This window comes from Cyprinodon tularosa, unplaced genomic scaffold, assembly GCF_016077235.1.
Source record: "Cyprinodon tularosa strain WSP-4 unplaced genomic scaffold, ASM1607723v1 ctg1265, whole genome shotgun sequence".
Taxonomy (NCBI): Eukaryota; Metazoa; Chordata; class Actinopteri; order Cyprinodontiformes; family Cyprinodontidae; genus Cyprinodon; species Cyprinodon tularosa.
The window spans coordinates 47,494-72,230 of record NW_024038076.1 but is presented as its reverse complement, the minus strand read 5'-3'; the positions used below and the strand labels follow the sequence as shown (position 1 = coordinate 72,230).

At 43.3% G+C, this 24,737-nt stretch overlaps 2 protein-coding genes across 2 annotated transcripts in view; both read left to right on the top strand.

Moving 5' to 3' along the window:
- The first annotated feature begins 1,277 nt into the window (after positions 1-1,277).
- LOC119777731 (L-rhamnose-binding lectin SML-like) lies at positions 1,278-7,266 on the top strand. The gene is made up of 10 exons (XM_038276731.1): positions 1,278-1,408; positions 1,644-1,659; positions 2,664-2,750; positions 4,291-4,397; positions 4,477-4,492; positions 5,329-5,454; positions 5,616-5,660; positions 5,742-5,874; positions 5,960-6,063; positions 7,206-7,266. Exons 1-10 carry the CDS (start codon positions 1,349-1,351, stop codon positions 7,220-7,222), a joined length of 711 nt encoding a protein of 236 aa, XP_038132659.1. The 5' UTR covers positions 1,278-1,348; the 3' UTR covers positions 7,223-7,266.
- Positions 7,267-13,881: 6,615 nt separating this feature from the next.
- Positions 13,882-24,737, top strand: part of clcn6 (chloride channel 6) — a 46,300-nt gene continuing 35,444 nt past the window's right edge. The window contains exons 1-5 of the mRNA XM_038276725.1: positions 13,882-14,037; positions 14,282-14,341; positions 15,857-15,922; positions 23,589-23,654; positions 23,731-23,797. Of these exons, the coding sequence (XP_038132653.1) occupies positions 13,963-14,037; positions 14,282-14,341; positions 15,857-15,922; positions 23,589-23,654; positions 23,731-23,797 (334 nt within the window). The 5' untranslated portion in view covers positions 13,882-13,962. The remainder of the gene's footprint in view (positions 14,038-14,281; positions 14,342-15,856; positions 15,923-23,588; positions 23,655-23,730; positions 23,798-24,737) is intronic.

The following is a 24,737-nucleotide window of genomic DNA, read 5'->3' as shown; positions in this document are numbered from 1 at the left end:
ATATGATGCCACTTAGACTCTGACTACAAACTGATTAGTAATTTATCTTTCATTATTTATCTAATCCTCTAATGTTCTTTCAATGACTTTAAATTCTAGTGATTTTGCTGAATGCCGTGATTCACTGTTAACTAACTGATGAACTGTTTAATCCCTGAGAGGTCGTTTAGTTTTTCCCTGCTTGGTTATAGTGATAATAAGTGTGACAGTATAGAGATAAAATACGCTGGTGACGATTCTCAGTCATTCAGGTCATAGTCCTTCCAGAAACGTTAAAGATCCTCCTCTGGAGTCAAACCATCTTTGCTAAGAAAGAAGAACCAGCTTAACCAACGGGGGGGGGGGGGGGGGGGGGGGGTTGGGGGGGCATTAATCCGTTTCTAAACTAAAACCAGGCTTTGTTGGGCTGCTGGATAAAACCTGGAACTAAACGCTATTTCTAAATGGAAAAATCTTCCTGGATGGAAGAGAAACGTCTTCAAGCGTGGAAACAAAGTCCAGAGGATTGTTTTGAACTTTTTAGGAAAACAGTTAAAATAATTTAAGGCCCATTCCAGGGGAATCTTATGGTTGTTCAGTTTAATTCTGTGCTTTTTCAGGCTGCATTTAATCCTTGAGTCTTAATATTTCTCCAGGACAGAATGGAGAAGATGATTATATTTTCCCATTTTTCCAGCAGCTAACAGAGCAGCTGCTTGGATTTCCTGGTCATGAACAGACATGGAAGTGTTTGTTTAAAAGTGACTGTAAACATGTCACCTTTTCAGGGGTAACTTTTGGGATTATTGTTATTAATGATGTTTGAGTTTGTTAATCCCTAATAAATATCAGAAGTAATGTTTCCCCAGGAGTTTATCCAATTAGAACAGTTCCTCTGTAAGGATATTCAGTCACTGTTTCATCTTCATACATAACAGAGATTTGGGAATGGAACGAGAGCTGCGTCCTTCAGCCAAGAACAAAGTGTAATATGGTGATAAAGCTGGAGCCGTGGGTGTCTCTGCATCTGCAGACATGTTTGATGATGATGATGATGATGATGATGATGATGTATAAATGCTTCTCTAACTGTGACAGTTCGTTCTGATTGATCTCTACTCAGGAAAGGTAGGTAGATGGAAACACGGAGCTTTCCTCATCAGACTGCATCTTTTATTCAATGAATAGATCTTTTCCAGTTGGAAAACTGGACACTGTGGAAAGGTTATTGGGTTCTTGTTGTTCTTCTCTTACCACTTTCTCCCAGATGTAACAGAAATGTTTAGATTAGAGCTCATAGGAAACGCCACATAACTAATTCGATTGATTTGATGCTACAGAATGTAAACATTGGTTCTTCTCTCCTCAGATGGATCTCCGTATTTGCTTGACTTTGCTGTTCTGTCTGAGCTCTGGACTCTACACCCAGGTAAGTTTATCACCTGATCCCAAAAATGTTAATAATAATAATAATAATAATAATAATAATAATAATAATAATAATAATAATAATAAAAAAACCTTGGTTTAAATGGAGAAGATGTGACCAAAGTCAAAACATTTAGTAAATCGTTTCTTTAAGTTTATCCAGTCTTTTTGTTTTCTGTCTGTTTTACCTGAATGAGAAACTTTAACTGTTAATAAATTCTCTGTCTTTCTTTCAGGTTCAGGCAGAATCAGGTCAGTTTGTCTTATTATTCATTAAATCGCAGCTGCTTTGAAACGTGGTTAGTAAAGCTGACTGCTGAGTGTAAATGTGAGTAAATTACCATTAGCCAAGTTCCTGGGGGCCCCATAAAACTCTGTTTCCATGTATGGTTAATACAACTATTCCTTATTTCTGCTCATTAATTATGTTTTTGATCAAAATCCTTTTGGCTAAAATGCCATCAGAACGCTGATAATATTAAGTGTGTCTCAGCCCCCCCCCCTTCAGTGTCCACCATATTGGATCAGTCCATTTGCTGCACATGTTCAGAAAGGTCCAAACAGACAGCAGCAAACCATTTGAAAACAAACCATGCAGAGCAGTGTTGCCAACTTAGCGCTTTAGTCGCTATATTTAGCCACTTTTCAGACCCCTCTAGAACTTTGATTTCTAAAAAGCTCCTAGCGCCAAATCTAGAGACTTTTTTCTGCTACTGGAGACTTTGGAGACAACATCTAAAAGCAGCGAACTCTGCTCTCCAGAGCGAGTAGATTGGTAACCCCGCCTCCTGCTCTCCTCTATCTTGTCTGCTGTCATGATTCATGCAGCTATTATTTCATCCAAATGAAAAATGGAGAACAGATAAGCAGATCATGGCTTGTCTACAGTGAAAAGAAGGACTGGGTTATTTACTTTGGCCTTTTTGGAAACACAGGAAGGAGCAATCAGCTAAGTGAGCTTAGTGCTTGGAAAAAATCTTTCATTCCTTTAGAGACAGCATGAAAAGTCAGCTGAGTACAAAACATAGAGAGGAAAACAAGAAGAAAAGGGACAAGAAGAGAGGGACACAACCTAGAACAGATAATGGATGTCTATTCTATTAACGTTTCTACATCTGTAGAATGGGTCTGTTTGATGTGTTGTCTTCTCCATTCAGAGGGCCCCCTGCCTGTCTTTGCCTAGGACCCAACATTTCCTAAATACGGCCCTGTTCATATATAACATATTTCTCTTCTTTTTTATGGGTTATTGACAGACGGGCGCAGAGCTGCTCCTCCTAGATCCTCCATAAAGAGAGTGATCACCTGTGATGACAGCAGCAATGTTCATCGCCTGAGCTGCGGTAAACCATAAACATATCATAATTTAAAGCTGTTTCTATTCATCATTACAGGGAAAATAATGGTAGATGTTAGATAAACATTAAAATGGGATGAAAGTGAAGTATCAGCAGTCACTGTTTGCAGACTGTGGGGGAATTAACCCTGAAATAACCTCCCATCATCACAGCAGCGATGCTCTAGGAAAGCTAGAGCTGCAGCTCTGCCTATAGATCTGCTCTCACAAACCTGCAGCACCAGCGCTGCTAAGGTTGGAGGGATCATTGAACCCATGAATGATCTAAAGGCTGGAAGATGATGATAGAATGACATCATTCATAAAGAATGCTAAAGAAAAGGTGAAAGCATGAACGTCTCCCTCAGTGACGAGGACCGTACCTGGTGGAGTTCCATAAGCAGCAGCAACGACTGCAGAGACTGCAGGTTCATGTTCCCTGCAGGATCTTAGCTGTTGAGTTAAAAATCTAGAAATAAGTAAAAATGTCATAGATTCAGTTTATTTACCTTTAATTTAAGCAGGTCAGTCATAGACAGTCACCATCCTGCTTGTTATGGAAGTGGCTGAGATGCTGACGGTTTGATTGAATGGTTTAGTGTAAACAGGCAGGAAAGTCGGTCCTGTGAAAGCCCTTTGGGAAAACTCCTCCAACTCCCATTGTGACACAGCACACCCAAGTGAACACTGCACACTATGAAATTGCATTTATGCTTCACCCGTGCAAGGGGGCAGCCCTCAATGGCGCCCCAAGGGAGCAGTGTGGCGGGACGGTACCATGCTCAGGGTACCTCAGTCATGGAGGAGGATGGGGGAGAGCGCTGGTTAATTACTCCCCCCACCAACCTGGCGGGTCGGGAGTCGACCGGTAACCTTTGGGATCCAAGTCTGACACCCTAACCGCTCACCCACGACTGAGGACCTGGACTGAAAACCCCTGAAATCTACAAATAAAAATCCCTTAAAAACATGTTTTATTGAAATGACTATATATATATATATATATATATATATATAAATACCCACGGAAACACCCTGTGTAATTATGATGGAGTATTAGGGCACGGCTAGGGATTATTTTATTCTTCTTTTATTTGGAGAATAAAGTCATAAAATTACATAAACTTATTCTCATAATTTTATGACTATTCTCGTAATTTTACGACTTTATTCTCGTAATTTTACGACTTTATTCTCATAATTTTACGACTTTATTCTGGTTATATTACACCTTTATCCTCGTTATAGAAGAAAACTAATCTGTAGTCTGGCCCTAATACTCCGTCGTACTGCAATAATCCTGTATAATAATCCTACTATTAAAAATAAAAAGCTGTCCTGTGTGGACGCACTGTATGTGCTGTATATATCCCATCATGCACCTTTTTCTTCTAAGAAAGTCAATCAATCAATCAATCAATCCATCCATCGATCCATCCATTGTAACAAAGGAACACTTTATGTCTGTTGGCACGGAAACGAGGTTTGACTGAATAACGTTCAAATGTTCATCTCTCCTCCCTGAATGGTTTGTCCTTCTCCTCCAGAAAGCGGAGTGATCCATCTGCTGTCGGTTCTGTACGGACGCGCTGACACTACGACCTGCGGTGAAAACAAACCCAGACAGCAGCTCTCTGGACAAACTCCTGCAAAGGTAGAAACCCTCAGCTGATTCCATGCAGATCTTAGATCCGGTTTAGAGTCATTAAAATCCTGATGTGTTTCGTTACCAGTCAGCTGATCTGCTCTGTTTGATCCGTTTTAGCAACCTTTATGTCCTAATTTTATGTTTTAAATAACATCAACATGTCGTCTAAGACTCTGTGATAATAAAGCGTTGAAACAGGAAAAGGTAAAAGACTTTAAAACACAGAGAAACAGGCATTTTTTAAATCTTAAGTATCCTTTAGAACTTTATTAATAGAACATCACCCAGCTAAGCTAACCGCCTGCTAACAGGTCCATACTTTCCTTAACTTCTCTATTATTATATATCTCATTAAGTTTAGGCCTAGTAGGGCTTGATGTTCCTAAACATTGCAGGGTTTTCATCTCATGCATCCTTACTGTGACGGATTCATGTATTCAACAGGAAGATTCAAGAAAACACACTATTTTCCAAAAGTATTCAGTCCCCTGCCTTATAATCCTCTGTGGCGTCCCGATCCTAATCCATAGAGGTCCAACAGGACGCTGGTCCTTCCTTTGCAGCGGGACTCTTCTGGGAAGGATGTCAACAGGCTTTAGAAACGGGAACTTAATAAAAATCATCATTGAACTTTATTGATCTTATATTGGGGAAATGTACCCCTCCCCTTGGGGAGCAGTGGGCTGCCATTGTGCGGTGCTCGGGGAGCAGGGTGGGGTTAAAGTGTCAGTCAGTGGGAGTGGAAGTCAGAACCTCTGGGTTCCCTAACACCCAAACCGCTCGGCCTCCACCCCCCAGCTTTAGACCATTAGTTGGTGAATTAGTGCGACTGTGAGGTCGAACCCTGATGTTGGACAGGAAACCAGCAGATGTTTGGTGAATCGCTGAGGTTAATGTTCCGGTCGGTGAATGTGTCGGGAAGCCATCTCTCCTTAAGCTCTCCTCTTTTCTAGATGTGAAGGGAGGAAGGTTTGTGAAGTGAATGCCGCCTTCTTTCGTACTTCTGATCCGTGTGTTGGTATCTACAAATATGTGGACACCCACTATGTTTGCAACCCTGCAGGTAAGTAGCGTTAGTCCCAGTGGTTTTGTTAAGGAACCTATATAATAATAATAATAATAATAATAATAATAATAATAATAATAATAATAATAATAATAATAATAATAATAATAATAATAATAATAATAATAATAATAATGGGATTTCTGTCTCTTCATCAGTCCACACCGTGACCTGTGAAGACTCGGTGGCAGACCTTCAGTGCGGTGAGACCTCAGTCCATTAAATGCCCTGTAATCTGTAATCTGTAATCTGTAATCTGCCAGCTAAACATTTGCTGCTGTCAGATTTTGGACAGGTCATCTCTGTGATTGGGGCTTTTTATGGACGCAGCGACCCGACCACATGCTCCTTTCAGCGTCCTTCCTCTCAGCTGCAGAAAACCGACTGTTTGAGGCCCTCATCCGAGGTCTCTGCCAGGTACCGACGGTGTAACGGATCTCTGATGCTGCTCAGTCTCCAGCTGTTCTCATTGGTATTAATCAGGTATTACTCTAATCCACAGGTGTGACGGCAAACACAGCTGCTCCATCAAAGCATCAAACTCTGTTTTTAAAGATCCTTGTTATGGAACCTACAAATACCTGGAGGTATCCTATAGCTGTGTGTGTAAATAGGACCTTTCAATATTACCGCATTTCAAAGAGTCTGTTTAATGATGGAGAATGATTTCACTACTACAGGAGTCGGCAGCCCAACTGCTCAAAGACCCATATTGGACCAAAAAAAAACAAAAAACTAAATCTGTCTGGAGCCACAAAGATGTAAAAGTCTCCTATCAGCATCGTCTGGCTCTAAGTGTGTTATTCTACTATAGAAAACGACTATGTGGGCTTAGATATATTATAAACATTCAGGATTAAATGTTTATCCTGGAACAAATCTCACATCATGTGACAATATTTGGTGCTTTAAGTTTTAATTTCATTAAAATATCAATGTATTGAATTTGGTTGCATTGATGAAATTATAGAAACACGATAAAGAAATACGATTTTTGGCGTTTTTCCATCTTGAGGATTTGGGGGAAAAAATGGAAGAAAGTTCCCATCCCTGCAGAGCGCTCTCCAGGCGGAAAAAGTTAGGACCATTCTAAGGGCCCCTGACTGGGGGGGGGGGGGGGGGGGGGGGGGGGGGGTCTTTTTCAAATATAAATGTATATTCATGTGTACATTAGTGTTGCACCGATACCGATACCAGTATCGGACGGGGCCCCGATATTGCCCTAAAATGGTGGTATCGGTATCGGCGAGTTACAACAAATAGGGCACCGATACCATTTTGAGCGCCATAAGTTTATTCAACCATTGTCACCCACTCCTGGTAGGCAATAAAAACTTTTATTTTTGTTATACAGTAGAACTTTTAGATAAAAAGTTCTACTGGATTCACTTTGTATTAGATTTTTTCCTGCTTCACAAAGGTAGGCAGCAGCTTGACAAAGCCATGATGGCAACTATTTTACATTATTATGGTATCGTATCGGCCGATACTGCACAGCCAGGTATCGGGTATCGGTATCGGGGCCAAAAAATGGCATCGGCGCAACACTAGTATACATATATATATTCACGTTCTTCCTCATTTGTCAGCAGTAAGCAGCAGTTAAAACAAAGCCGGAGGTCGGGCCTGTATTCAGGGAAAAATGTTTGTTTGGAATATCTGAATGACTTATTTGCAGTTTTATCACATTTTTACAACTTCACTTTTTTCTGATGACTGAAACGTTTGTGTTCTAATTATTTTTGCAGATCCTTCATATGGATGAGACGCTCCAAGTCAAGAAGAGATTCAAGACAAACTTTTTCCATCAGAACAGTTTCAGTGTTTCGGTGCTCATTTATTTGACCATAGATTAATGATTCCATGCAGTTTGGATTTAATATGATTCATTTCTTTTTTTACTGTGATTCAGCTGCAGAAATAAACCTGCTTCAGCATCGACCTCAGCCTCACATCACTCTGTTGAAAATATAATTTCACTCAGTTCATTTTTTTTTTTATAATTCTAGACCAAACCAGTTCTCCCAGTAAACCCCCTACTTTAGTTGGGACTGTAATCAGCTGGGAGCTGTTGTCCATTAATGCTGGACGACTTCAGGGTTGATCCGTCTGAAGGCCTCAGCAGGAACTTTTTTTTCTTCTTCCTGATTTACATATAAAAATGACAAATACATCAGTGAATGCAGTTGGACTCTCCAAAAAGAACAATTAATATTTAAACATATCTACACATGTATTTAATTATAAAACAACAATGAAAATGTATTTATAAAACTAATGAAAATATAAACAAGACAAGATGTTTTTATATGAATTCTGTTCTAGAAACAGAGCATGATTTTCTGCTCCTCTGCTGGTTCAGGTCTAGTGTTGACTGTCTTTAATATTTTATTCTTAACCGCTTAGAACTTTGTTTATCATCATATTTGTATTAAGTTGATGAATCCAACCAGAAAGTCAGATTTTTTCCCTCATGCTGCCCCTTCCTGTCTATAAACTCCTGGATTGGAAAAGATAAATAACATCTTTTCAGTCAGATTAAAGGGGAGCAGAGGTTTTTTTTTCTGTAATCTGTTGTGTGAATGTTAAGATATACTACGAACGTACAGTTAGTGTGAGACCAACTACTAAATGGAGGAGATCAGACTCAGAAATGAAGGCTGTAGGCCACCTGGACTTCCTAAATGCTTCAGCTGAACCCCAAGCTACGCTACATTGATGCATAGGCTACATGGAGGCATAGGCTGCATGGATGCGCAGGCTGCATGGATGCAGTGAGGCACAGGCTACATGGAGGCATAGGCTGCATGGATGCGCAGGCTGCAAGGATGCAGGGATGCACAGGCTGCATGGAGGCATAGGCTGCATGGAAGCACAGGCTGCATGGAGGCATAGGCTGCATGGATGCACAAGCTGCATGGAGGCAAGGGCTGCATGGATGCGCAGGCTGCATGGAGGCATAGGCTACATGGATGCAGGGATGCACAGGCTGCATGGAGGCATAGGCTACATGGATGCAGGGATGCACAGGCTGCATGGAGGCATAGGTTACATGGATGCAGGGATGCACAGGCTGCATGGAGGCATAGGCTACATGGATGCAGGGATGCACAGGCTGCATGGAGGCATAGGCTACATGGATGCAGGGATGCACAGGCTGCATGGAGGCATAGGCTACATGGATGCAGGGATGCACAGGCTGCATGGAGGCATAGGCTACATGGATGCAGGGATGCACAGGCTGCATGGAGGCATAGGCTACATGGAGGCATAGGCTGCAAGGATGCAGGGATGCACAGGCTGCATGGAGGCATAGGCTACATGGATGCGCAGGCTGCATGGATGCAGGGAGGCACAGGCTATATGGAGGCATAGGCTGCAAGGATGCAGGGATGTACAGGCTGCATGGAGGCATAGGCTGCAAGGATGCAGGGATGTACAGGCTGCATGGAGGCAAAGGCTACATGGATGCGCAGGCTGCATGGATGCAGGGAGGCACAGGCTATATGGAGGCATAGGCTGCAAGGATGCAGGGATGCACAGGCTGCATGGAGGCAAAGGCTACATGGATGCGCAGGCTGCATGGATGCAGGGAGGCACAGGCTATATGGAGGCATAGGCTGCAAGGATGCAGGGATGCACAGGCTGCATGGAGGCATAGGCTGCAAGGATGCAGGGATGCACAGGCTGCATGGAGGCATAGGCTACATGGATGCGCAGGCTGCATGGATGCAGGGAGGCACAGGCTATATGGAGGCATAGGCTGCAAGGATGCAGGGATGCACAGGCTGCATGGAGGCATAGGCTGCAAGGATGCAGGGATGCACAGGCTGCATGGAGGCATAGGCTGCAAGGATGCAGGGATGCACAGGCTGCATGGAGGCATAGGCTACATGGATGCGCAGGCTGCATTGATGCAGGGAGGCACAGGCTATATGGAGGCATAGGCTGCAAGGATGCAGGGATGCACAGGCTGCATGGAGGCATAGGCTGCATGGATGCAGGGATGCACAGGCTGCATGGAGGCATAGGCTGCATGGAAGCACAGGCTGCATGGATTCATAGGCTGCATGGATGCAGGGATGCACAGGCTGCATGGAGGCATAGGCTGCATGGATTCATAGGCTGCATGGATGCAGGGAGGCACAGGCTACATGGAGGCATAGGCTACATGGAGGCATAGGCTGCATGGATGCACAAGCTGCATGTATGCAAGGGCTGCATGGATACACAAGCTGCATGGATTCATAGGCTGCATGGATGCACGGGCTGCATGGATGCAGGGATGCACGGGCTGCATGGATTCACAGGCTGCATGGATGCATAGGCTGCATGAAAGCACAGGCTGCATGGATTCACAGGCTGCATGGATGCATAGGCTGCATGGATGCATAGGCTGCATGGATGCACAGGCTGCATGGATTCACAGGCTGCATGGATTCATAGGCTGCATGGATGCATAGGCTGCATGGATTCATAGGCTGCATGGATGCATAGGCTGCATGGATGCATAGGCTGCATGGATGCACAGGCTGCATGGATTCACAGGCTGCATGGATGCATAGGCTGCATGGATGCACAGGCTGCATGGATGCACAGGCTGCATGGATTCACAGGCTGCATGGATTCACAGGCTGCATGGATTCACAGGCTGCATGGATGCATAGGCTGCATGGATGCATAGGCTGCATGGATGCATAGGCTGCATGGATGCACAGGCTGCATGGATTCACAGGCTGCATGGATGCATAGGCTGCATGGATGCAGGGATGCATGGATTCATAGGCTGCATGGATGCACAGGCTGCATGGATGCAGGGATGCACAGGTAGCATGGATGCACAGGCTGCATGGAGGTATAGGATGCATGGATGCATATGCTGCATGGGTGAACAGGCTGCATGGATGCACAGGCTGCAGGGATGCACAGGCTACAGGGATGCACAGGCTGCATGGATGCAGGGATGCACAGGCTGCAGGGATGCACAGGCTGCAGGGATGCACAGGCTGCAGGGATGCACAGGCTGCAGGGATGCACAGGCTGCAGGGATGCACATGTTGCATGGATGCATGGATGCACAGGTAGCATGGATGCACAGGTAGCATGGATGCACATGTTGCATGGATGCACAGGCTGCATGGATGCACAGGCTGCATGGAGGCAAAGGATGCATGGAGGCATAGGATGCATGCATAAATATCTTATTTGACCAGATATTATTTCGGCTGTTATATACTGTTTATGAACAACAGGGTGATTTGAGCACTAATCATGGTCATACAGTTAATTCAAGACACTTCACCTGCATTGTCTACTGATGGTGGTCAGAGGGTGGCGCCAGTGTACGGCAGCCCCGCTTCTGTCAGTGAGCCCCAGGGCAGCTGTGGCTACAGTGTAGCTTGCCACCATCAGTGTGTGTGTGAATGGGTGAATGAATGTAGTGTAAAGCGCTTTGGTCAAGTCTCCTAACTTGAATAAAGGAGCTATATAAGTACAGGACATTTACCATTTACCAATTCTTCACATATATGCAATAAATTCAGCACAACTTCAGTTCAAAATATAACAGTTTATAAACAAAAATCATTCAGCTCCAAGTCAAACATATTTCAGTTTAACACTCTTAACTAAAACTAGTGAAACTCAACTAAACTAAACTAATATGTACAAAGAGGAGCTGAAACACAAGGTTGAAAACCAGATTACAGTTTAAGATGGATTTTGTGTTTGAAAACTAAAGTTTATCTGGAAGAATTTGGGATATGATCAAATTAGCTTTTCAATGATTTAGATAATGTTTTCATACCAATTCACAATGCAAATCCACGAGGTGAATAAAACATTATTTGGCCAAATAATGTTTTATTGAATGATTTGCTTAATCAAGAACCAAAAACCTTTAGTTAAATGATTATTTAACCTCCTTGAAACAGCTAGCAGCGAATAGACATCAGGATTCCACTAAATGACTCTTGGTCAGACTTGGTAATGGAAATGTAACGAGCATCTGAGGAACACATGAACACTAATGTTATATCAGTGTTTAAACCCTCAGTGAAATAAAGCCCCCCAGCTGTTGGTCACCAAAGCTGCATTCTCTTCTCTGGTCATCATATCTAGATGAAATATGGACAAGGATCATGGCATAAGGTCCAATATGGCATATAGATAATTTCCTGATTCCCATATTTTCTCAAACCCCTGAACTGATGGTTTGTTATTTTCTTTCTTTTTTCTGTCTTAATGTTGGCAGTGGGCTTTAGGCTGCCCTGCAAGGCTTTAAACCTGGGTTTAACCGGAGACTAAGCCATTCTCAAGCACATATCAAGGAGCTCATTTTGAGCCTGGATCCAGATTTATTGTTGATTCTGTTCATGGTGGAGAATCCTGCTTCCCAGCAGCAGGTTGAGCCAAACATCCTCTAAATGTGCAGGGTCATCTTTGAGCACGCCATTTCACTTTCCTTTCACCAGTTCACCGCAGTTCTTCCAGCAGTCCACACTTTCTCTGCTCTCTTTTTCTCATGGTCTTCTCCTTCTTTCCCATCGCCCGGCTTGCCACAGGTTTGCCTGCTGTGTCTAAAAGTAGCAGCAGCAGCAACCCAGACTGACAGCTCATTGGCTCATTTGGATCACGTGCAGCCTGGAGCCGGACGCTCCCCAGGGCTTTACCGTATTAACAGGAGAAGAGGAGCAAGTGAAATTAGACACTGTTGTCAGACAACATGCAGTAATTTATAAATGTTTTAAATCAGGTTGGGTCCGGATTAGCAAGCAGGGGGGTCCGGACCCGGACTGCGGTCCCTAATCTGTGAGCTCTGAGCTACACCGAGCTTCTCAGAGGGACTCAATGATTCTAGACCAGATCAAGAACCAGCAGTTGTCTGACTTTCTTGAGCTTTCTGGGAGCAGCAGAGATTATAAAGCTGAACGGCAGCTGGGAGGAAGGATCTGGAAGGTGCTTCTTTGTATAGCAAAGATGCAGCGGTGCAGCAGATTATTTTCCCTCTGCTCCCGCTGTCTCCCACCACCTGCACTGTGTCCATATGGGACAGAGCTTGTTCTTCCTGAGGAGCTCATTAAACCACTTCTTCTCAGCTGACTTTTCCTTAAAAGCCTTTGGTAGGTACATATCCCTGTAACAGAGATAGATTAATCACATCTAAAATGAAGGAGGAGATCAAAGGGAATACCTCCTTAACAAACCTGGTTGGAACTGGATCTAACATCCAAGTTGAAGGCTGACCCCCAGATTCCACGTACTCCGTCAGCGCTCCGCCCTGCTGACGTACGTCGTGCGGAGCGCTTGTCTTTCATGTAAGTCAATGAGAGCTGTTCCACATCCACCGCTACTTCTCCGCACGCCTCCGTCCACGTACATCCTTTTTCATTCTTCTTCATCCTACACAGACAAAATACGGAGCTGAGCTATTTTTTGCTCTGGCCAGGTCAAGATCAGCAATTGCAATCACAACAAGCAGGAAAAAGAACAGCGAGAAATTCCGGTTCGTCAAATTAAAATATAGTAGCAACAGATCGGTAACTAGAAATTATAGCATAAAACAACAATACTGTTTATTTAAATGATTGGATGCAAACTATGGGTTATTCACCAACCAGGAAGCAGATTTCTCATCTCCATCAAAATATTTATTTTATACCGAGGGACTAAAAGTTTAATCAAATCTAGTCAAAAGAAACTTCTTATTACAGGAATGGATGAAGAGATGCTGAGTTTGGGAGTAGAGAACAAAGTTAATTCAAAAAGGCAGTTTTCAATTATCCTAGTTATCCCCCTTAAAAAAATCTACAACAAAAAAATATTTGGGCAGAAACTGAACATCTGCTGGATGATGGTGGGATTTTTTTAATATGCCGTATTAAATTAACCGTTCAGGGTTCATACAGGAACGACTGACTCTAATTTAATCCTATTTAATGCTATTATAAATTATTTTAATGCCATCAACAAGAACCATGTATACAAGTTATTAGTTTACATAAAAATATGAAGGAGTTGTAAGCAGAGATCCATGACTCCTGTATGTATGTAAACACACACACCCACACACACACACACACACACACACACATATATATATATATATATATATATATATATATATATATATATATATATATATATATATATATATATATATATATATATATATATATATATATATATTTATATATATATAAAATCATATCCATCGCTGTATATTTGTTGATGATCAATTGTTTAATAAAGCTTTGCAAGCAAAAAGCTGGTGTCACGTGAGAGCAGATTTGTTGCATTCGAGTTTCTCTGGAAATCTATGCTACATGGCTATATTTACTAACCTATTTGAAATAACTTACTAACTAATTAATAAATATTTGTATATATTTCATATTTAAAGTTCATATTTCTTTGCTCCTTTCGGTTGATTGTTTTCTTGCCTTTGACGGTTTTCATTATTTTTTTCCCCACAGTCCCTGAAGGCAGCATGACAGCGGAGGGAAGATGGCGTCCTGCAGAAACTGTTTTTGTTGCCAGTGTTGCTGCCGAGAAGAGGAGCCGCGGACGCCGGAGGAGCTGGTGAGGACAGCGGGGCTCTGGGGGCTGAACGCGGGTCCGGAGCTCCTCCGGTTCCTCTTCCCTGATGGGAGGGTTTCCAGTCGGGCAGCTGGGTGGCTCCATTCCGCTCCTATCAGCGGTGCTGCTTTGGCCCCATGTCAGGGTCTCTGCTGGCGGGAGCAGAAGGTCCAGAGAACCGGTACCAGTCAGGGTTCTGGTTCTGATCAGATCGTGCTCAGCTTTCTTTATTTTCTTTATTTTCCAGACTATTCTCGGGGAAATCCGAGATGATGAAGATGAGATTCTGCCCAGGAAGGACTATGAGGTGAGAAAGTCTGAAAGGTCAGAAACCAGTTCTATAGATCTATTTAATCCTGTTATGGATCAACTCTTCTCCACACTCAACATGTCCCAGGATCAGTGTTGTCAGATAGAGTCCAGGTTTTCCAGCCCAAACCTCAGTTAAAAATCACACAACAATCCGCCCAATTAATATATTGTTATATTTACTGTTCTAACCGGCTTATGCCAGTTTGGAACCTGCTTATGCCAGTTTGGAACCTGCTTATGCCAGTTTGGAACCTGCTTATGTCATTTGGGAACCGGCTTATGCCAGTTTGGAACCGGCTTATGTCAGTTTGGAACCGGCTTATGCCAGTTTGGAACCGGCTTATGCCAGTTTGGAACCTGCTTATGCCAGTTTGGAACCGGCTTATGCCAGTTGGGAACCGGCTTATGCCAGTTTGGAACCGGCTTATGCCAGTTGGGAACCGGCTTATGCCAGTTTAGAACCGGCTTATGCCGGTTTGGAACCGGCTTATGCCGGTTTGGAACCGGCTTATGCCAGTTTGGAACCTGCTTATGCCAGTTTGGAACCTGCTTATGCCAGTTGGGAACCGGCTTATGCCAGTTGGGAACCGGCTTATGCCAGTTGGGAACCGGCTTATGCCAGTTGGGAACCGGCTTATGCCAGTTTGGAACCGGCTTATGCCAGTTTGGAACCTGCTTATGCCAGTTTGGAACCGGCTTATGCCAGTTGGGAACCGGCTTATGCCAGTTGGGAACCGGCTTATGCCAGTTGGGAACCGGCTTATGCCAGTTGGGAAACTTCTTATGCCAGTTTGGAACCTGCTTATGCAAGTTGGGAACCGGCTTATGCCAGTTGGGAACCGGCTTATGCCAGTTTGGAACCGGCTTATGCCAGTTTGGAACCGGCTTATGCCAGTTGGGAACCGGCTTATGCCAGTTGGGAACCGGCTTATGCCAGTTGGGAAACTTCTTATGCCAGTTTGGAACCTGCTTATGCAAGTTTGGAACCGCCTTATGCCAGTTGGGAACCGGCTTATGCCAGTTTGGAACCTGCTTATGCCAGTTTGGAACCGGCTTATGCCAGTTTGGAACCGGCTTATGCCAGTTTGGAACCGGCTTATGCCAGTTTGGAACCGGCTTATGCCAGTTTGGAACCGGCTTATGCCAGTTTGGAACCGGCTTATGCCAGTTGGGAACCGGCTTATGCCAGTTTGGAACCGGCTTATGCCAGTTGGGAAGCGGCTTATGCCAGTTGGGAAGCGGCTTATGCCAGTTTGGAACCGGCTTATGCCAGTTTGGAACCGGCTTATGCCAGTTTGGAACCGGCTTATGCCAGTTTGGAACCGGCTTATGCCAGTTGGGAACCGGCTTATGCCAGTTGGGAACCGGCTTATGCCAGTTTGGAACCGTCTTATGCCAGTTGGGAAGCGGCTTATGCCAGTTTGGTAGATGAAAAGACATAGATGAAAATATTCTGGCTTCAAGGACGCATGAATCAGTGATTATATGACTCTGTGTTTGACTTCTTCAGAGTTTGGATTACGACCGCTGCATCAACGAGCCGTATGTGGAGGTTCTGGACGGTCTGGACAATAAGGTGAGGAAAGCAGAACAAGGAGCAGCTCTTCAAAGCAACCCGGCTTTAAGGCAGGGCAGGACGCTTCCTCTGGAAAGACAGTTTTACCAGGAAGTTTCCATCCTGTTTTTCCAGCCGGAAGAAAAAGTTTCTTCCCAAAGAAACTTGGAAGGTTAAATCTATCAGAAAATGTTTTTCCTTTTAGTGAATATTTAGCCTTAGTCTGCAAAAAGATCAAATCTAAATAAGTCATTTTCTTTTTCTTAAAATAAGTGCATTTTGTCTTGAATTGAAGAGGAAAATGAGACAATTTGCCAATGAAACAATTTAAATTTAAAATAAGAAAATCTGCATGTCTTATTAAAAATGCATTTTATTTAATTATCTTATTTTAGGAGTAAAAATACTAATTCCATTGGCAAATCATCCCATTTACCTACTGTTAGTTTGCGGCCACGGAGGAAGGAGGCTGGAGTCTGCAGTTGTCGAGCACTCGGTAGCTTTTATCTTTTCTTTTCAGTTTCATACATTACATTTCAGTTTTACAGCACCACATGTTTGTCAAAGCCAGAGGGAGACTCCCTTATCATCCCAACCACCTGGTTTTTTAAAGGCTGGGCTCCCATCTGAACTAATTAGAGGGGCGGAGTCATTTTCAGCTAGAAACAAACAAACATACTCTAAACTATACCTAAAAAGTGTCTATAAATTTACCATTAACTTAAACACAACCAAAACAAAACTAGAAACAAACAATCTGGAATCCAGTCAAAATAGAAATGCATTTCTCCCTCTCCAAAAATGGATTTTCCCAATGAGGCTGATTGGAAACACCAGGTCCTCGTCAGCGTTGCTCATGGGCGCGCTTCCACGGCAACACAGGACCAGGTGACCTCAAAGAGATGAGAAAGATGATTAAAACAAATCAAACCACCTCCCAAAACAATACATTCACCCAAATAACCCAGAGTATACAAAGAACATGAAAAACAGCACCTCTTAGGGAGGGGGTAAATCCCTCACACTTCCCTTCCCTTCAGGAGACTCGCCGTGTCCACAGCGAGACAAAAAGTCTGCAACTTTGTTCTCTTTTCCTGGAATGTAACTTATCTTGAACCGGTAAGGTTGAAGAGACAGGAACCATCGTGTGATGCGACTGTTTGTGTCTTTCATGGCCTCCAACCATTTCAATGCACGATGGTCAGTCTCAAGGGTGAATTCTCGCCCCAGCAGGTAATATCTGAGAGAGTCGATCGTCCATTTGATAGCCAGACACTCCAGTTCCACCGCTGAATATCTGGTCTCTCGCGGAAACAACTTCCTACTAATGTAGGCGACTGGTTTCTTCTCCGCTCCTTCTCCCTGCAAAAGAACCCCACCAATTCCCCTGGCAGATGCATCAGTCTGTACTGTGAAGGGTAAAGAGAAGTTTGGGCTCTGGAGTACAGGTTCTTGACACAGTGCCTGCTTAAGATCCTGGAAGGCCCTCTCCTGTGCTTCTCCCCACACAATTTTTGTCTTTGATGTCCCAGTGAGGTCAGAAAGAGGAGCTGCTCTAGCAGAAAAGTCCCTGATAAATCGACGATACCAACCGACCAGGCCCAAAAAGGACCTGACTTGTCTTCTGGTTGTTGGTCTCTCTGTCGCTTGGATTGCCTCCATCTTGTCTTTCACTGGCTTTATGACTCCTCCACCCAGGATGTGACCTAAATATTGGAGTTCCTTCTTGGCCAATGCACATTTCCTGGGATGAATAGTCAGGCCAGCCTGCTTGATGGCCTGTAGCACCCGACCCAGATGAATTAGGTGTTCTTGCCACGAGTTGCTGTAAATGACAATATCGTCAAGGTAAGCTGCAGTAAATGATTCCATACCTGACAGTACCTTATTCATCAGTCTTTGAAAAGTGGCGGGTGCTCCATGAAGTCCAAAAGGCATCTTTGTAAACTGCCATAATCCCTGCGGGGTCCTGAAGGCAGTGAGAGGCTTAGCAGCATCCGTTAGAGGGACCTGCCAATATCCCTTGCACAGATCTAAAGTACTTATATATTTAGCCTGGCCAACACATTCAATGAGGTCATCCAGCCTGGGTAATGGATAAGCATCAAAGTCTGATTGAGCATTTACCTTTCTAAAGTCAATGCAAAAACGGATACTCCCATCTTTCTTGATCACCAAAACCACCGGGTTGCTCCATTCGCTGGTGGATGGTTCAATCACGCCCAGCTTCAACATGACCTCAATTTCTTCCTTTAATACAGGAGACATCCTCTCTGGGATCCGATACATTCGTTGTCGAATGGGAACACCGGATTTCAGACGAATATCGTGTTCCACCAAGTTTGTTGAACCTGGATGTTCTTTGAAAAGATCTGAAGGAATAATGGCCTCCAACTCCTGTTGCTGGGTGAGAGAGAGATGAGAGAGATCAAGTGAAATAACAGAGTCTTTTACAGATGGCAGCTCACCCTCATCATCATCTTCCTCTTGCACTGCACGCACAAAACACTGCTGACTAAGGGGCGGAGCCCGGGATTTCCACTCCTTAAGCAGATTCATATGAAAGGTTTGCTTTGAATTCCTTCTCTCAGGCATCTCAATCTCATAGGTGGTAGCACTTAGCTTCTTCACAACAGTATATGGCCCCTGCCATTTTGCTAAAAGTTTATTGTCAGATGTTGGAAGTAGTAAAAGAACCTTCTGACCTGGTTTGAAGGATCTGCATCTGGCCGTTTTGTCATACCAGGTCTGTTGCTGCTGTTGAACCTTCTCCAGGTGCTTTCTGACGAGGTTGGTTGTCTCCTCCATCTTCTGTCTCATATTTAGAACGTAGTTGATGACATTGGTTGACTGATCCTTCTTGCCCACCCAGGACTCTTGAAGAACCTCCAGAGGGCCCCTCAGCTGCCTGCCATAAAGTTCAAATGGCGAAAAGCCAGTGGAAGCTTGCGGAACTTCCCGATAAGCAAACAGAAGATAGGGTAGCCACCTATCCCAGTCTTTACCATTGACAGAGATAAACTTCTTCAACATACTCTTTAATGTCCGGTTGTACCTTTCTACCAACCCATCAGTCTGTGGGTGGTAGGGGGTGGTCCGAATACCCTTTATGCCCAACAATCTGTAGACCTGCTTAAGATTGTTTGACAAAAAGTTAGTACCCTGATCAGTAAGTACTTCTGATGGGATCCCCACCCTAGAGAACAACTGGAGTAAAGCATAGGCTATCTGTTTAGCTGTTATGTCCCTAAGGGGGAAAGCCTCTGGATAGCGAGTGCTATAATCGCACACCACCAGAATGAACCGATTTCCTGCTTGAGTCCGTTCCAGTGGTCCCACAACGTCCATACCTATTCTCCTGAAAGGAACATCAATAATAGGTAATGTCTGTAATGGGTACTTTGGGACATTCTTTCCCCCTGATAGCTGACACACTGTACATGATTGACAGTACTCTTTTACATGATTATAAAGACCTGGCCAATAAAACCTGGCATAAATCCTGTCATAGGTTTTTTTAAAACCCAGATGTCCAGCCCAGGGTACCCCATGACCCAAATTTAACACCTGTTCCCTTAGACTCTGTGGAACCACCAGTTTTTCACATCCTGTTTTTCCACCCTGAAGATAAAGCAACCCGTCTCTAAGGATATAATACCCCCCCACAGACTGTTTATCAATTTCTCCCGCAGTAATGGGGGTTGCTTGATCAAAAAGACCCTTCAGCGATTCATCAGACTGTTGTAATCTCTTGAAGTCAACTTGTGAACCCACAATGTCCCCATCAAGATCTGGCAATCCCAAAGATGTTTGTCTAACTGTGCCTGCCATTTTCTGAAGCCGCCTTTGTTGTTTGCTTTTCCTCACTTTAACCACCCTCTCAGAAGGAATATCAAAATTAAAGAAGGGCAGTTCTTGCAGGGAATTCAGTTTACCAGCAGTCTCAGTGTTCATCTGCTGGCCTGACTTCACAGTCTCTGGTAGAGGTTCTGAATCATCTCCCCCAGCTAATTGTTTAGCTTGTGCTTGTGATCGGGTTACAACATACACTGGCTTACAGGTCTGGATCAGATCTGGCAAGACTGGAATATCCTGACCCAAGATAACCTTATGGGGAAGACCTTCCACTACACCTACACTTAAGAGATAAGTTTGGTTTGCCACTTCTAGATAGATTGCAGCAGTAGGGTAAGTTTTATGATCACCATGCACACAGGAAATATCAAGACCTGGACCCTGTAGATAGCATTGATCTTTCAAAATAGAAGGGTGAACTAAGGTCTGTGCACTTCCTGTATCTAATAGAGCAATGGCCGGCTTTCCATTTACTCTAACCTCCATAACTTGTTTTTTTCCCTGAAATTGGTCTTCTGCAGACAATGACCTTGGTACAGTGCAAAAATATGCTGATTTGGCTTTTCTCAATGGACATTCTGGTTTTATATGACCCTCTTGACCACAGAAATAGCAGACAACAGGTTTTATTTCCGATTTAGGCTTAGATGAAAACGTTTTCCCCCTTTGCTTCTCTACCCCTGCCATCTGACCTGGACCACCACCCAAACCAAACCCCACAGACTTACCCTGCATATAGCTGGACTTCTGTTGAGGGTTGTATCGGAAGGTTTTTGGTCCCCGTCGTGCAGCTAGGAAGTTTTCAACAAGTTCTGCCGCTTCTTGTGCTGATGCTGGGCTCCTCTCTTTGACCCATACTCTGAGCTCCAGTGACAGAGAACTGTAGAACTGCTCCAGGATGAGGATCTCTCCAATCTCATCCTTTCTCCTGTTCTGCGGCTGTATCCACTTCAGGTAAAGATCTTTCAGACGATTGTAGAACTCTCGGGGGGTTTCATTCACACGGACATCTGGCTCTCTAAAACGTTGTCGGTACACTTCTTCATTAATTTCATACTTTGTCAAGATGGCTGCCTTTACTTCACCATAGTCACATGAATCCTCTGCAGCCATGGCCACATACGCTGCTCGGGCTCTGCCGGTGAGATGAGGTACCAACCTTACTGCCCAGTCCCTCTCAGGCCACTGGTATGCTGTTGCTAACCTTTCAAAGGTTGTCAGGTACTGTTCAATGTCCTCTCCTTCCTCAAACTTTGGAATATCAGATTGAGTCCAGGCTCTTTGTTTTGGCTCACCTCTAGATTTATGCCGAGAAGCCGGTTCTAAATCATCTTCCGAAGAGGGGCCTGAATGAAGACAAGCTTCCGTTTGATGCTTCTTCTTCAAGTCATCTCTCAGATTTTTAACTTCAGCCTGTATCTGATGCCATCTCCTTTCTTGCTTACACTCTTCTTTGTCCCATCTGTCAACAAAGTCACTCTGGAACTGAAGACACTTTTCCAGCATGGCAGAAATATTTTTCATGTCCACAGATGCTGCTTCATCACTGAACTGCGAAGTCTGCTGACCTGTAGCTCCATCCTGGTCTGCTTCCTCCACTGAATCCGATTCTGCAGCTTTGAGGCCTCTTGTCTGCGGCTTTGGACCCATAATCAACACCTATCTGAAATCAGCGTCGCATCCCACTTCTGACACCAAATGTTAGTTTGCGGCCACGGAGGAAGGAGGCTGGAGTCTGCAGTTGTCGAGCACTCGGTAGCTTTTATCTTTTCTTTTCAGTTTCATACATTACATTTCAGTTTTACAGCACCACATGTTTGTCAAAGCCAGAGGGAGACTCACTTATCATCCCAACCACCTGGTTTTTTAAAGGCTGGGCTCCCATCCGAACTAATTAGAGGGGCGGAGTCATTTTCAGCTAGAAACAAACAAACATACTCTAAACTATACCTAAAAAGTGTCTATAAATTTACCATTAACTTAAACACAACCAAAACAAAACTAGAAACAAACAATCTGGAATCCAGTCAAAATAGAAATGCATTTCTCCCTCTCCAAAAATGGATTTTCCCAATGAGGCTGATTGGAAACACCAGGTCCTCGTCAGCGTTGCTCATGGGCGCGCTTCCACGGCAACACAGGACCAGGTGACCTCAAAGAGATGAGAAAGATGATTAAAACAAATCAAACCACCTCCCAAAACAATACATTCACCCAAATAACCCAGAGTATACAAAGAACATGAAAAACAGCACCTCTTAGGGAGGGGGTAAATCCCTCACACTTACTAAGAGGATAAATACTCTTGATGAAAGTTTTACTTAATTCTAGATCATTTTTGCAGTTTAAGGAGGCCTGACTCCAGCACTAAGCCTGAGGTGTGGTTCAGTATCTATAAACCAGGAGGTTTGGGAGCATAAATAGCAGAGGAAATAAACCTGGAACTGCAGTAGCATCATCATTTCATCCCATTCTGCACAACCGGCAACGAAACATTAAACATTTCCCAATAAACCAAGATCTGAGGAGGTTTTAGTGAAGTCTGATTCCTACAGGCAGATTTACACTGGAAAAAATAAACATTTCTTAGTTTAAGTGTGTTTAGCTTTAATTTGAGTCGGTAAATGAGATAGTTTGCCAATGGAATTAGTATTTTTACTCTTAAAATAAGATAATTGGATAATATTGACTTTAAATAAGATAATTCAATAGTTTTTTCTTATTTTAAATGTAAATTGTCTTGTTTCATTGGCAAAGTGTCTGTTTTACCTCAATCCAAGAACAAATGCACTGATTTTAAAAAATGTTTTCATTGTATCACAATAGGAGATTCAAACCCTGAATTATTGGCTTTTAGTTTCAGTGGTCAACACTAGATTTCCATTCTGGGAACTAAAGCTTATAGTTTAATCTAGTTTAACTATAGCATAATCCCATACAGAAAAATCCCATTTCTGGATCATTGCAATGAAAAAAAAAAGTCAGTGAGACCAAGATGGCTGACACACAGGTAAAAAAGACCAAACACCTGGGCTTCATGGTTTCTACATGGAACCATCAGTCCAACAGAATACCGTAATAAAACTGGAAAACTAAATTAAAACTAGATCTATACAACCACTTTTATTGATTAATTTCTATCACGGTATAAAATGCATCAAATAAACTGGAACTGGAGTGGACAGATGAATATTTCTTAACAGAATAAAGACTGAATTTAGTTTTAAACCTTGTTTTCTCTTCCTGATGACGCATAAAAACTCCTGACTGAGTTTATCTGAACTCTACCTGAGAGGATTAAAGGGAAATAAAGTCAGTTGGTTTAATGTGATTCTACCAGGCAGCGTTTTCCTCCATTTAAAGGCTGTTATTTAACCTTAGCTTCAGTAGTAAAAACAGAATTTTTTAATGTTTTATTTTTCCTGCTTTGTGGAAATTCAGCTTTTCAACAAAGTTCTTATTTTGCTAATTTTATGTCCAAAAGTTATTTATTCCTGTAGATTTCTTCTTTTTTTTTGATTATTGAGGCGATGTGAATTTCTCTAATGGGAGATCACTAAGTTGATCTTATCTTGTTTTACATCAAATTAACAGATTCTATAAATTCTGTGTTTATTCTAATAAAGATCCTCCTCCTGTATGGAGGTGGATAGTTGGCTTCTCCATGGAAGCTCATCTACCAGATGACTTTCATTCTCTGGTCCTGAAGGTTTCCTCTGGAAGAAACTCATCCCTGTTTAAAAAGCAAACAAAATTTATTATTCTTCATTTAAAGAGTATTTTAAATGAAGCACTTTGAAACTCTGTGGTTGTATTTCCATGTTGTCCACAGAAAGCCAGGCAGTACGAAGCGGTGCGCTGGGTCATGGTGTTTGTGATCGGCGTCGCCGTGGGTCTGGTAGGTTCACGTCTCCATCGTCTTCGCTCATCCGACTCCAGCGAGACAGAAGACCTGTCCTCTGTGTCTCCCTCAGGTTGGACTCTTTGTGGACTTCTTTGTGCATCTCTTCACTAAAATCAAGTTCTCCCTGGTCGGTGACTGTATCCTTTAACGTCAGCAAACCAGCAGGAAGCTGGAGAAGATTCCCAGTCCTTCCAGAAATGTTAAGAGAGAAAAACTAACTTTAAAGTGGTAGGGAAATTATATTTAAATATCAAATCATTCTGGCTTAAACATGGATATAAATGTTCTCTTTATCAGAGCATATTGTCCCAAAATTTAGAAATTTTATTTTTTTTTTTAAATCCTGTCTTAAAATCTTTTTTTTTCGTTATCTTCTGCAGGCCAGTTAGTTCTACGTCAGCCTGACGACTAAATTCGGCCAATCATACCTCAACGCTCATCTGTCAATCAAATGATTTCGGTTGATTCATGTCGCAGCTAATAAAACGCAACAGAAGACCTCACCTATTCAGCCAGGCCAACAATTCCCTCTAACGACCCCCCTTTCAGAGACATAGACATGTATGGGGCATTGCAGGCTAAAAAAAGAGCCAAACGACCCCCATTCCAAAGGGGGGGACCCGTTCATCCGTTTCTATTTGCATGTTGAGCCTGGGTGCCATTCCGAACTTAGTCCCGCCCACAAGGTTTGAGGTCGGGAAGTTCGGTCTGGCATTGCTCAATAGTAGCGCGAGTATGCTAGCACAATATCTTGTGGGCCAATCAAATTGTCAGGGCGGGCTTTATATGATGATGGACAGATGATCAACAGTAACGTAATCAACCACGTGACCAAAGCGCGCTTGGGTGACAACAACAATGGCTGCCGCTGGAGAGTTGAGGTGAGTAGATTCTGCTATTAGGTCTGTTCTAGAAGATATCGACAGCAAATTAATTTTAAAAGAGGAACAGAGAAACGCGATCAAGGCTCATCTTCTTATTCTAGGCGTGAAACTGCACGCTTTGATTTTTGTTGACATCAACTATGCGTGGCTTAACATACGTCACGCACTCCGTTGCTCTTATTGGTTGTAGGTC